Source organism: Xenopus laevis, chromosome 8S (assembly GCF_017654675.1).
Source record: "Xenopus laevis strain J_2021 chromosome 8S, Xenopus_laevis_v10.1, whole genome shotgun sequence".
Taxonomy (NCBI): Eukaryota; Metazoa; Chordata; class Amphibia; order Anura; family Pipidae; genus Xenopus; species Xenopus laevis.
This window is the reverse complement of record NC_054386.1, coordinates 52,980,288-52,993,938: the sequence shown is the minus strand read 5'-3', so window position 1 is coordinate 52,993,938 and position 13,651 is coordinate 52,980,288. Positions and strand designations below refer to the sequence as shown.

Sequence of the window (13,651 nt, the reverse complement as noted above, 5' to 3'; positions counted from 1 at the left end):
TAATGTCCTCTAATGTACTTGTAAAGTGTAATCATGTCCCCTCGCAAGCGCCTTTTTTCCAGAGAAAACAACCCCAACCTTGACAGTCTACCCTCATAATTTAAGTCTTCCGTCCCTCTAACCAATTTAGTTGCACGTCTCTCCAGCTCATTTATATCCCTCTTAAAGGAACAGTAACACCAAAAACTGAAAGTGTAATGAAAATATCATGTAGTGTTGCCCTGCACTGGTAAAAGTGATCTGTTTGCTTCAGAAACACTAGTATAGTTCATATAAACAAGCTGTCGAGTAGCAATGGCGGAAATTGAAAAACGGCTATATGGCACAGGTTAAATAGTGGATAACAGATAACAACATTATGTTCTACAGATCTTATCTGCTATCTGCTGCGTAACTTGAGCCTTTTCTCCTTTGAATAGCTGCCCCCATGGCTATACAGCAGCTTATTTATATAAACAATAGTAGAGTTTCTGAAGCAAACACAGCAGTTTTACTAGTGCAGGGCAACACTGCATTATATTTTTATTACTTTAAAACAACTTAATTTTTTGATGTTACTGGTCCTTTAAGGACTGGAGTCCAAAACTGCACTGCATACTCCAGGTGAGGCCTTACCAGGGACCTATAAAGAGGCATAATTATGTTTTCATCCCTTTAGTTAATGCCCTTTTTTATGCAAGACAGAACTTTATTTGCTTTAGTAGCCACAGAATGACACTGCCCAGAATTAGACAACGTGTTATCTACAAAGACCCCTAGATCCTTCTCATTTAAGGAAACGCCCAACACACTGCCATTTAGTGTATAACTTGCATTTATATTATTTTTGCCAAAGTGCATAACCTTGCATTTATCAACATTGAACCTCATTTTCCAGTTTTCTGCACAGTTTTCCAGTTTAGACAAATCACTCTGCAAAATGGCAGCATCCTGCATGGAACCTATAGTTCTGCACATTTTAGTATCATCTGCAAAAATAGAAACAGTACTTTCAATGCCCACCTCCAGGTCATTAATAAACAAGTTGAAAAGCAAGGGACCTAGTACAGAGCCCTGCGGTACTCCACTAACAACACTGGTCCAATTAGAAAATGTTCCATTTACCACCACTCTTTGTAGTCTATATTTTAGCCAGTTCTCTATCCAGGTACAAATACTATGTTCCAGGCCAACATTCCTTAATTTAACCAGTAATCTTTTGTGTGGCACTGTATCAAATGCTTTAGCAAAATCTAAGTAAATCACATCCACTGCCATCTCAGAATCGAGGTCTCTACTTACATTCTCATAAAAAGAAATTAAGTTAGTCTGGCAAGATCTATTACGCATAAAACCATGCTGGCACAAACTCATAGTATTATGATTTGCTATGAAGTCCAGTATCTTATCCTTTATTAACCCTTTGAAAAGCTTTCCTACCACTGACGTCAGACTAACTGGCCTATAGTTTTGAGGCTGAGAACGGGATCCTTTTTGAATAGAGGCACCACATTAGCAATTCGCCAGTCTCTCGGCACTATGCCAGATCTCAATGAATCCTGAAAAATTAAGTAAAGAGGTTTGGCAATCACAGAGCTAAGCTCGCTAATTACCCTGGGATGAATACCATCTGGCGCTGGACCTTTGTTAATCTTAACATGTTCTAGTCTCTTTTGAATTTCTTCATGTGTGAACCATGCATCATTAGTTGTATTACTAGAATTGGGACTGTTAAGAAGGAAACCTTCACTTACTGATTCCTCATTTGTGTAGACAGATGAAAAATATGAGTTCAGAATCTGCGCTTTTATTTTGTTTTCATCAACCAGCTGACCCCCCTCTGATAGTAAGGGTCCCACCCCTTCCTGCTTCATTTTTTTACTATTAACATATTTAAAAAATAATTTTGGATTTTTTTTACTGCTTGCTGCAATATCCTTTTCTATAGCAATTTCAGCTTGCCTTATAGCTTCTTTGCATGATTTATTGGCCTCCTTGTACCTTATAAATGTTTCGGCTGTACCAGCTAACTTGAAAGCCTTAAAAGCACGTCTTTTCTTACCTACCTCAACACCAACGCTTCTATTGAACCAAAAAGGTTTTGCTTTGCAACGACGTTCCTTGCTTACAAGTGGAATATACTGACAAGTATATTTATTAAGCAGCATTTTAAAGACTTCCCATTTTTGTTCTGTGTTTAACCCTGAGAAAAGCATTTCCCACTTAATATGTTGCAGAGATGCCCTTATACTGTCAAAGTTTGCACGTCTGAAATTAAGTGTTTTAGTTACTCCCTTATAGAATTGCTTCTGCAACAGAATCTCAAAGGAGACCATGTTATGATCACTATTCCCTAAATGCTCACCCACACAAATGTTAGAGATGAGTTCAGTATTGTTAGTTATTACAAGGTCCAAAAGAGAGTTATTCCTAGTAGGTTCTTGAACGAGCTGGAATAAAAAGTTGTCATTCAGCATATTTACAAACCTACTAGCTTTTTCTGTCTTAGCAACCCCATTACCCCAGTCAATGTCTGGATAATTGAAGTCACCCATAGCAACAACTTGACCCAGCTGTGAAGCCGCTTGTATCTGCAAGAGTAGCTGGGCTTCATACTCGACACTTATACGAGGTGGTTTATAGCATACACCAATGATAATTCTTTTTGTTACCTTTTGCCCAGTCAAAAGGTGCTTTGTGATGTCATTACTGTCACATGACTCAAACTTGTGAATTCTAATAATATTAATAATAATGTGCCCTCTTTAGTAAACTATAAAGGATATTAGAGGTCACATTGAAGTTCCAAGGCCTGGAACTTCGACCTTGTGCTTTTATATCGTCATGGAACTCTTGGTAAATATTATATATGAAAGGTGATGACAATAATATATGTATTACAACTATAAATTAAGCTGCCAAAGATACATACTTAAATACTGTGATATGCAATTTGGGAGCCATAAGTACTTTGTTTAAACTGCAATAGCAACTTAGCAAGGCTATGGCAATTTTACTTGTTACTATGCAGTTTCTGCTAGTCACCATACAAAGCTCATTCTCACCAAATAACCCATGATAATGAAGAAGAGCAGCACTGCCTTGGTTTTAAATGTGGCTTATAGCTGGCCACTCAGCAACCAGTTTGTGTCTAGCAACAAATTCTGCCTCCTTAAAGGGATACTGTCATGGGAAAAAAAAAAATCCAAAATAAATCAGTTAATAGTGCTGCTCCAGCAGAATTCTGCACTGAAATCCATTTCTCAAAAAAAAAAAAAAAGATTTTTTTATATTCAATTTTGAAATCTGACATGGGGCTAGACATATTGTCAATTTCCCAGCTGCCCAAAGTCATGTAACTTGTGCTCCGATAAACTTCAATCACTCTTTACTGCAAGTTGGAGTGATATCACCCCCTCTCTTCCCCCCCCAGCAGCCAAACAAAAGAACAATGGGAAGGTAACTAGATAACCGCTCCCTAACACAAGATAACAGCTGCCTGGTAGATCTAAGAACAGCACTGAATAGTAAAAACATATGTCCCACTGAGACCCATTCAGTTACACTGAGAAGGAAAATCAGCAGCATGCCAGAAAGCATTTCTCTCCTAAAGTGCAGGCACAAGTTACATGACCAGGGGCAGCTGGGAAATTGACAAAATGTCTAGCCCCATGTCAGATTTCAAAATTGAATATAAAAAAATCTGCTTGCTCTTTTGAGAAATGGATTTCAGTGCAGAAGTCTGCTGGAGTAGCACTGTTAACTGATGACAGGATCCCTTTAATGATTCCCAATCAAAAAAAAATCCCTCCCAAGTTTTCCACTATCCAATGGGTAAAGCGGGAAGGAGGTGGGGAAGGAAGAGCGTCTATGCTCTCCCTCTCAACCCCCCCCCCTCAAGATGGCGTTCACTGCTTTGTTTCTAGTTCTTTGCGGAGTAATGGATGTTTGAGCAGGGGGAAGAGAGAGAGTAACCTGGGACGGCTGCCTTGTGCGTTTCGGGGTAAGGCAGACACAAAAACGAGAGGCTACACGGCCATCTAAACTCGTTTGCAAAACGACGGGTTAGCTGCCTCGTGTGAGGAGCTTCTTCTCACCTCTGTATCTCCACTGTCCGTCCTGCATTCTGCCCGGGGAATGGCAAAACGCCGGTGAGAGCGGCCGAACGGCGGGTCAAGGGCTGTAAGAGAGATGACAGCGGAGTCCAAGAGGTAGGCCGAAAAGCCTGGCATTTGTTTACGCGGGAACCTACACAAATATCAAGAAAAAATGTTCATATTGTAGGCACTTTATATTCCTGTATACGTAAAAGCCAACTAAAGTTACTCTGCAAAGAGAACCTGGGTGTTCTATGTGCATCTACTAATTGGCTAATTGAGAGCTCTGCCGGGGGAAAGCGCTCCGTAGACTGCTGTGAGACACCGCCCCCTGGTGTGCATGTCATAAAATCCGAGTGCTACCTAATGTTTACTAATGCAGTAACTTCAGATACGAGCCAGTGAGGCATGTTGTATGCCAGTAGGCTAGTATCCTGTGAGCAGCAACTTCTTATCCCAATCTTGTCAATGTGCTGCTACATCCTTATTGACATTTCTGTGACACTTTACTACTCTGTTGCATAGCCAAAGTTAGCATGGTAATACCTGGATATAACCAGTGAGTGCTTGAATCTGCCTCTGCTTAGAAATAGAAACTTTTTAAAGTTGACATTTTGTGTAAAAAATAATAATGTACCAGTGCGTTGTACTCATTTAAATGTAGAAGAATTGTGCTTAAAAAATTGAGTATTTCAGGCCGATTTACTGAAAATTTCTGCAAAAAACCCTAATAATCCCTCCCCTTTCTTCCATTTCCTGCTCCCTGAATTCCCAGGCTGTACAGGGGAGCTGGTGGCGGCACTTAGCTCACTGCACTGTGGGACAGGAACCAATCAGCAGCTAGGAGGACCTCTGTGCTTGTGTGACTGCAGGACTGTGATTGGCTGTCTGCCTCTTACTTGTCTTCTGGCAGGGGCTGCTAGAACACGCCCACCCCTCATTTGAAACGCGGACAGGGACCAGAGAACATCTATAGGGAGCTGTAATAAATGGGCTATTTTTACAGATAATGTTAATTTTTAGCACCATGTAAAAGCAACACAATATATTACTCATAATTGCCTACAAAATTGTGTTTTTTCATTGATCCTATGTCTCCTTTAAAGTGTGCTAATCCGGTAAATTCTATTTGAGGTGTAATACATTTACAGAAATAGGGCAGCTAGTTATCTATGGAATATTTACATCTTGCGCTATACTTCTGCATAGAGATGATTACAGACCCTATTAAAATAAAAATACAGAATTGCCTTGTATTTGTGTTTTGCAAATGCAGTTCTTGTAATGAAACAATATAATTTTTATCTGACCTATTTGATCATTACTGTATCTACTGTGTACTGGTATGGGGCTTCTCTATTGAGAGACTCTTTGTCTAGAGGTTCTCAAATTTGGCAAGTCTTTTATCTGCTATGGATTTGCTTTTTTTTACTATAATTAGTTTCTTTTGCTTATTGATAATATAGCTCTTACCATAAAGTCGCAGATCCCCTCATCTGCCATGTAAATGCAAAGATTGTTAGCGGGTAAGAATCTTCTTTAGGAATGTCACTTTAAAACATGTAAAGTTAGTTACCAGGGGCGTGTCAAATGTTAGGTGCTCCCCCAGTGATAATAGCTTACCTGATGTTTCAGGCCGGTGCTCCATTTAGCTGAAATCTGCACCAGGCTGGGGAACTTCTGTAGAAGCACCCAAGGGATTAACTTCTTTTGCTTCTATATTTTACCCATGCCCCAACCAGTAGAATGAAAAAACAGACTTTTCTGTTAAAGTTCACACTACTGCCTATTCTCATCAGCCTAAAAGATGGAAAAAGTAAAGAACGATCCATGGGGCTCTCAGGTTGGTGCAGTTTTCAGCTAACAGGAGCACTGGCTAAATTATTTTGTAATGATTATAATCATTGGGTGCCTAACATTTTTCACCCTGAGTGATTTCACTTTTTCTTCAAGTGCTACTGCTATGCCTAGTTCCTATGCTGCTTCCCAGCAGCCAATATCGTATCATACTTAAAGGGATCCTGTGATCAGAAAACATGTTTTTTTTCAAATGCATCAGTTAATAGTGATACTCCAGCAGAATTCTGCACTGAAATCCATTTCTCAAAAGAGCAAACAGATTTTTTTTATATTCAATTTTGAAATGTGACATGGGGCATGACATTTTGTCAATTTCCCAGCTGTCCCCAGTCATGTGACTTGTGCCTGCACTTTAGGAGAGAAATGCTTTCTGGCAGGCTGCTGTTTTTCCTTCTCAATGTAACTGAATGTGTCTCAGTGAGACATGGGTTTTTACTATTGAGTGCTGTTCTTAGATCTACCAGGCAGCTGTTATCTTGTGTTAGGGAGCTGTTATCTGGTTACCTTCCCATTGTTCTTTTGTTCGGCTGCTGGGGGGGGGGGAAGGGAGGGCATGATATCACTCCAACTTGCAGTACAGCAGTAAAGAGTGATTGAAGTTTAGCAGAGCACAAGTCACATGACTTGGGGCAGCTGGGAAATTGACAATATGTCTAGCCCCATGTCAGATTTCAAAATTGAATATAAAAAAAATCTGTTTGCTCTTTTGAGAAATGGATTTCAGTGCAGAGTATCACTATTAACTGATGCATTTGAAAAAAAACATGTTTTCTGATCACAGGATCCCTTTAAGTATGATACGATATTGGCTGCTGGGAAGCAGCATAGGGACTAGGCATAGCAGTAGCACTTGAAGAAAAAGTGAAATCACTCAGGGTGAAAAATGTTAGGCACCCAATGATTATAATCATTACAAAATAATTTTTTTTATGTTTATGTTGGGAAGGTGCTCCTTCAGCAATATCCTACTACTTTCATTAGACTTCACAAAAGATGAACATGTTGATGGTGAAACAATCTTGTTTTCATTTACGTATTTAATTGCATTCTAGGATGACACCTTACTGGTTTTTAATGGAGAGTGCTACAGTAAGACTTTCTTACAGTCAGTTTACATTAAAGGGGTTGTTCACCTTCCAAACACTTTTTTCAATTCAGTTGTTTTAGATTGTTCCCCAGAAATAAAGACTTTTTTCAATTACTTTCCATTATTTATTTTTTATATTTTTTCCAAAATCTAAGTTTAAAGGTGAATGTTCGTGTCTCTGGTGTTTGAGTATGATAGCTCAGAAATTCAGGTGCAGACTCTGATACATTTCTCAGCAGCATCTCTGGAGTATTAGTAACTATTGTATCAAGTCTAACAGCTGCCTGTAATGAAACCCAGAGATTTTGCTCAGCAGGGACAAAGATAAGAAATGTATCAACTAAATGTATCAATTTAGAACAGTTTACAGGATCGACGACCCCCCGTCCCAGAGCTGCTTCAGAAGGAGAAAAATGACATTTTACACTTCAATATTCGAAAAACACATAGAAAAAAGGTCATTGGAAAAAGTTATTTCTGGTGATCTATCTGAAAACAACTAGTTGTTTGAAGGTGAACAACCCCTTTAAGGATGCACTGAATCCAGGATTCGGTTCAATATTCGGTCAGGATTCGGCCGTTTTCAGCAGAATTCGGATTCGGCCTGGCCAAGCCGAAACAAATCCGAATCCTTAAAGTCATGCGTCTTTTTGTTACAAAACATAGAAGTAAAACATTTTTTAGCCGCAGTTCTATTTTTCTCTTCCCCTTACTGATTTGCATATGCAAATTAGGGTTCGGATTCGGTTTGGTATTCGGCCGAATCCAAAAAAGTGGATTCCGTGCATCCCTAGTTTACATAGTAAAATAGTAAGTTAGGTTGAAAAAAAGGCACACGTCCATCAAGTTAAACCTATATATATATATATATATATATATATATATATATATATATATATATATATATATATATATATATACATAGAATGGACCAGCACACCGTTTTCTTCAATCAAACGTGTTTATTCAATACACACTGTGCGTATTGAATAAACACGTTTGATTGAAGAAAACGGTGTGCTGGTCCATTCTATGCATGTATAAAGACTTTGACCGAGCACCCGGCCTGGAGAAAAAAGTGGACAGAGTGCAGGTGTTTGTACTATAATATATATATATATATATATATCTATATCTTTATTGCTGGGCACAAGTTTCCAGAAAGAGAAAGTTATCTGGTAGCAAGGACTGGCTACCAGCTACTGCCTTAAGTGTTTGGGGAGCGGCTGCTTCCAGGAGAAAAGCACAAGGAATCTCCAAAGGACTGTGAGTTAAATTAATTTTGTTTGCTGGACTTATATTGCCCCAGTGGGAGACTGTGGGACCTTTGGGAAAAGGACATTTTCATTTATCAGTACAGCTGGACTATTTTTGTTTACTGCCTTCCCAAAAGGTATGAACTGTTATGTTGGTGTTAAGCTGCTGTGTTAAATAAATGCACACGTGAGATCAGCTGGAAACCTGTGTACTGTCTATATATATATATATATATATATATATAATCCAAAAAATAAGGTGCACACTGGGAACCTTTTCAAAGTCTAAAATGTCAAATTTATTAGATACATGTTAAAAGTGGGTCGACGTTTCGGTCTGTTCCTAAGACCTTTTTCAAGACCAATATATATGTATATGTATATATGCGTATATAGATATATATATCTATCTATATCTATATATCTATCTATATCTATATATCTATCTATATCTATATATCTATATATCTATATCTATCTATATCTATATATCTATCTAATCTATATATCTATCTAATCTATATATCTATCTAATCTATATATCTATCTAATCTATACATCTATCTATATCTATACATCTATATATATCTATATCTATCTATCTATATATATATATATATATATATATATATATATATATATCTATCTATTTATATATATATATATATATATATATATATATATATCTATCTATATATTTCCTAGTCACCCCTGGCCAGCATTCACCAATGGGTTAACCTCCCTCTGGACCAATGGACAGGACCTCCCACTAACAAGTTAAAATGAGAGCCCCACCCATACTCACTTGTCTTTTTTCGTCCTGTCCAGGGGCCGATGGATGGAAACAACAGACAGGGGTCAGGTCCCTGTGGAGTTCCCAGCATGTGGGGTCCGTGCGCTCCCTTAAGTCACTGCATTGCTGGAGGTCCAAATACTCCCCTATGAGGGGTTAGTTAAGGAAGGCCGAGTGGTGCGATGTTGCCATTATGGGCCAAGCTGTACCTCCCTCAGAGCGGGTTAGGGAGGCGATGCTGCAGACCTGATGCGCGAGACGTCTGTGGACTGTGAGCGCGGAACCGGAAGTGACGTCATCGTTCCGCCCTGCGAGCGTTACCGACAGAGGAGTCTGATGCGTTCCGAAAGGAGGAAGGGCGTCAGACGGTAGACAGTCGTCCCAGAGTAAGGTAGGCAGGGTCGCTCGGTCATCCTGAAACACGGGATGGGCTAGAGGAGTGATTCCACGCTATACTAATACCGGAAGTGAAAAGGACGCCATTTTTGATATGGGCAAAGCGTTCTGTGTCGCAGCATTAAGGTGAAACACGGAAGTGTTTCTTTTGGCGCCAAAATCTTCTAGGTATGGCGTGCAGCCCTGGAACAGGCATAGATTAAGTTTGTAACCCTAGCATATAGGGTAGAATTATATCATGCTTGTGGATTTGTGGGCAATTTAAGGAGACAGTACTTCCTGGTCGTATCCATTTGTTTGTGTGCTGCAATCCTGTCACTGTGTGTTACGCTCCAGGGGATAGCTTGAACATGGATACTGGTGTACCGGGCAAGACACCTCACCCCAAGGGGAAAAGGTTAGATGGTACCTGAATGTGAAAAAAAAAAAAAAAAAAGTGGACACCAATTTTATTGTCTTCATCTTGTTTATTGTTTTATGCAGACTTCCTGCCACAGAGAAAAAAGATAAAACACCTGAGAAGACGTCCGCTTCACAAGCTCAGGAAGATCGAGCACCTTCATGCTCTCAGGAAAATCAAGCTTTTACGGAGTCCTTAGCAGCTGTCATAAAACAAGCAGTGGTGCAGGGTTTTCAAGAAGTGGCTAGTTCCAGGAAAAGGTCAAGGCATACATATTCAAGACAGACAGACTCGCTGTCGGAGGTTTCTGAAGGGGAACTTTCAGATGTTTCAGTTTTTCATTCTCCATTAGGCTCAGAAGAAGGGGAGATTGACTCAGAAGATGAGTCAAATTTTGATTTGTCTATAGTGGAGCCACTAATTAAGGCAGTCCGTCAAACTATGACATTTCCTACAGAGCCATCTAAATTGTCTTCGGCTGATAAGCTTTTTCCTTCTTTGAAGAAAAAATCACTATGCTTTCCAGTGCATGCCTCTATAAAAGAGATAATAGCTACAGAATGGAAGAAGACAGAGAAAAGGCCACAGACGGCCGGGAAATTCCAAAGGAAGTATCCTTTTGATGATGATGAGGCAAAATTTTGGGATGCCCCTCCCAAGGTGGATGCAGCCGTGGTTAGGCTTGCTAAGAAGACATTACCTGTGGATGATGCAGCAGTTTTCAGGGAGCCTATGGAGAAAAAGTTGGAGTTTAACCTAAAAAAATCATATGCGGCTGCGGGAGCGGCATGCAGGCCAGCTGTAGCACTAACTTCTGTTTCTAGAGCAGTTAGTTTGGCTCCTGAATATCGAGGAAGCAATTTCATCCAACATCAAGAGACCTAAATTATTGGAGATGCTTGCAGACTGCAAATCAGCGATTGACTTTCAGAAGCTTCGGTGGACTTAGTGCATTTTATGGCCAGATCCATGGCACTCTCAGTGGCAGCAAGGAGGGCATTGTGGCTGAAGCCTTGGGCAGCGGATGCAGCCTCGAAAACAAATTTATGTCAGCTTCCTTTTGAAGGGGATATGCTTTTCGGTGAAAAACTAGACGCCATTATCAAAAAGGTCTCGGGTGGAAAAAGTGTATTCCTTCCTCAAGAGAGGAGAAGCAAAAGAGGCAGATATGATACATCATATGCCAGAGACAAAGACAGGCCTTTTAAATCTTCAAGGCAATATAGGCCTGGGAAAGAATACACAAGACAGTCATCCTGGAGATCGGGGCATCCAGGCTCCAGGGGGAATATGAAGAGATCAAGTTTTTTCTCTTCCTCCTCTTCTACAGCTCAGCAGCAATGAGGATACCTTGGCTCAGGCAGAAGTAGGAGGCAGATTGAATCTGTTCGCTCAAGTCTGGGCCAGAACGATACAAGATCGATGGGTATCCAAAATAATTCAAGAAGGTTTTCGTTTGGAGTTCGAAACAATCCCAAGGAGGGATTATTTTTTAGTTTCTTCGTTCCGAAACAATCAGGAGAGTCAAGGTCTGGTTCAGGAGTATATGAATCAGCTACTCATCTCGAAAGCCATAGAAGTAGTTCCGTCTCAAGAAAGAGGAAAAGGATTTTACTCGAGGCTTTTCTTAGTAAAAAAAAGCATCCGGCGCTTTAAGACCGGTGTTGGACATGAGAAAACTAAACAAATTCTTAGTAAAGAAAAAGTTCAAGATGGAGTCCTTAGCATCCATCATCCAGGCCATCTCAATCGGAGATTGGTTAACGAACATAGACTTGAAGGATGCATATTTCCACGTGCCAGTCTTCCCAGAACACAGGAAGTATCTACGGTTCGCAGTAGGAGAAATTCAAGTACAATTCAGATGTCTTCCATTCGGGTTATCACAATCCCCAAGAGTTTTTACAAAGGTCCTCGTTACCATAATAGCAGAATTGAGGAAGGAAGGAATAGCAACTTTTCATTACCTAGACGACATCCTGGTGGCCGCAAGGTCAAGAGAAGAAGCAGAACGACATACAAGACGAGTATTGGAAGTTCTGCAAACACACGGATGGATTGTCAACCTAGAAAAGAGTCAGCTAATCCCATCAAGGTCACTGCCTTTTCTGGGAGCATATTTCCAGACACAGGAAAATTTGGTAAGTCTTCCAATCCAGAAACAGCGGAAAATTCCGCAGGCAATAGAAGACTTCAGAAGCCGTACGTCAGTGACAGTGTTTCACTGTCTGAAAATTCTGGGCTTGATGTCTTCAACGATACAAGTAGTAAAATGGTCGAGATGGCACATGAGAGATCTTCAAAATTTCCTACTAAGAAAAGTAAGATGTCCACAGCTAAATATGCACAAAACACTAAGGTTGCCGCAAGAGATAAAACACAACCTAGATTGGTGGTGCATAAGAGAAAATTTGATGAAAGGAACACAGCTAGAAGAACCAGAATGGTCGGTGTTAACAACAGACGCGTCAGGTTCCGGCTGGGGAGCCCATTTTGGAGAACATTTCGCTCAAGGGTCATGGGATATGAAACAGACACCTTCAAATGTTCTCGAGCTAAGGGCAATAGGAAAGGCTCTATTTGCTCTTTCAGATGTTCTAAAAGGGTTGAGTATAAAGGTCATGTCACACAATGTCACAGCAGTCGCCTATGTGCAGAAGCAGGGAGGCACCAGAAGTATGACATTGTTAAAAGAAGCCATTCCGATATTCCAGTGGGCAGAAAGATGGCTAGAGAATCTTTCAGCAATACACTTGCCAGGAACAGAAAACGTAAGAGCAGACTTTTTAAGTCGAGTCACTTTAGACCCAGGGGAGTGGAGTCTTCTTTCAGGAATTGGCGAACGCATGGGGCATTCCAGAAGTAGACGCTATGGCTTCAGTCCAAAATAGAAAATGCAAAAAATTCTACGCAAGGTATCCCTGCGAAGAGGCACTGGCCATAGACGGTCTAAGTCAAGATTGGTCTAGGGGACTCGTGTATGCATTTCCCCCAATTCCTCTTATTTGTAAAGTGTTGAAGAAAGTGGATCGGGAAGCAGTCGATGCTATAGTACTGATTCCCTTTTGGCCAAGAAGACCCTGGTTTCCTCTGCTTCGCAAACTTACCTTAGAGGGTCCCAAGAAGATTTTGAAATTCCCAGGGTGGTTGTCCCAGGGAATGTTCCTCTACCAGGAGAAGGACCCCCTGTCCTTAATGGCATGGAGGTTGAAAGGGAGAGGTTAAAGAAGCAAGGTTTCAAAGAAGAGATTGTGGATTTTCTCCTAAAGTCAAGGAAGTATTCCACTTCATCTCAGTACTATAAAGTCTGGGACAGATTCGTGCAAGAACCAAGACCCAATTTCTCTGACAGCTTCGTTGCTGGTGGATTTTCTGTACTCAGGCTATGAGAGGGGTCTCCAATTGAGAACGTTAAGGGTGCAAGTGTCGGCTATTTCGGCGTTGACAGGAGTAAGCTGGGCATCGGATTCATTAGTCCGAAGATTTTTTGATGCCTTTGTAAGAGTAAAACCTTGCATAAAGAAAATTGCACCTCCTTGGGACTTACCGTTTGTTCTGGATGTTCTCACAAAAGCTCCCTTTGAACCATTAGAAAAGTCTTCTTTATGGAACCTTACCTTAAAGGTTATTCTACTGGTGGCGGTTATGTCAGCATGTAGAGTTGGAGAATTGGCTGCCTTGTCTGCTTTAGAGCCTTATACGGTAATCTTCAAAGATAAAGTTGTGCTTCGACCTGCGTTCAAATTTCTGCCGAAGGTTGTATCAAAATTCCATATGGAATTA

The 13,651-nt window shown here is 40.4% G+C and overlaps 1 protein-coding gene across 1 annotated transcript in view; it reads left to right on the top strand.

Annotated features, from left to right (window-relative positions):
- Window positions 1-3,796: 3,796 nt before the first annotated feature.
- The window catches only part of LOC108700535 (transcriptional regulator ATRX-like), a 175,992-nt gene continuing 166,137 nt past the window's right edge, over window positions 3,797-13,651 (top strand). The window contains 1 exon segment of the mRNA XM_041574678.1: window positions 3,797-4,190. Within this exon segment, the coding sequence (XP_041430612.1) occupies window positions 4,171-4,190 (20 nt within the window). The 5' untranslated portion in view covers window positions 3,797-4,170.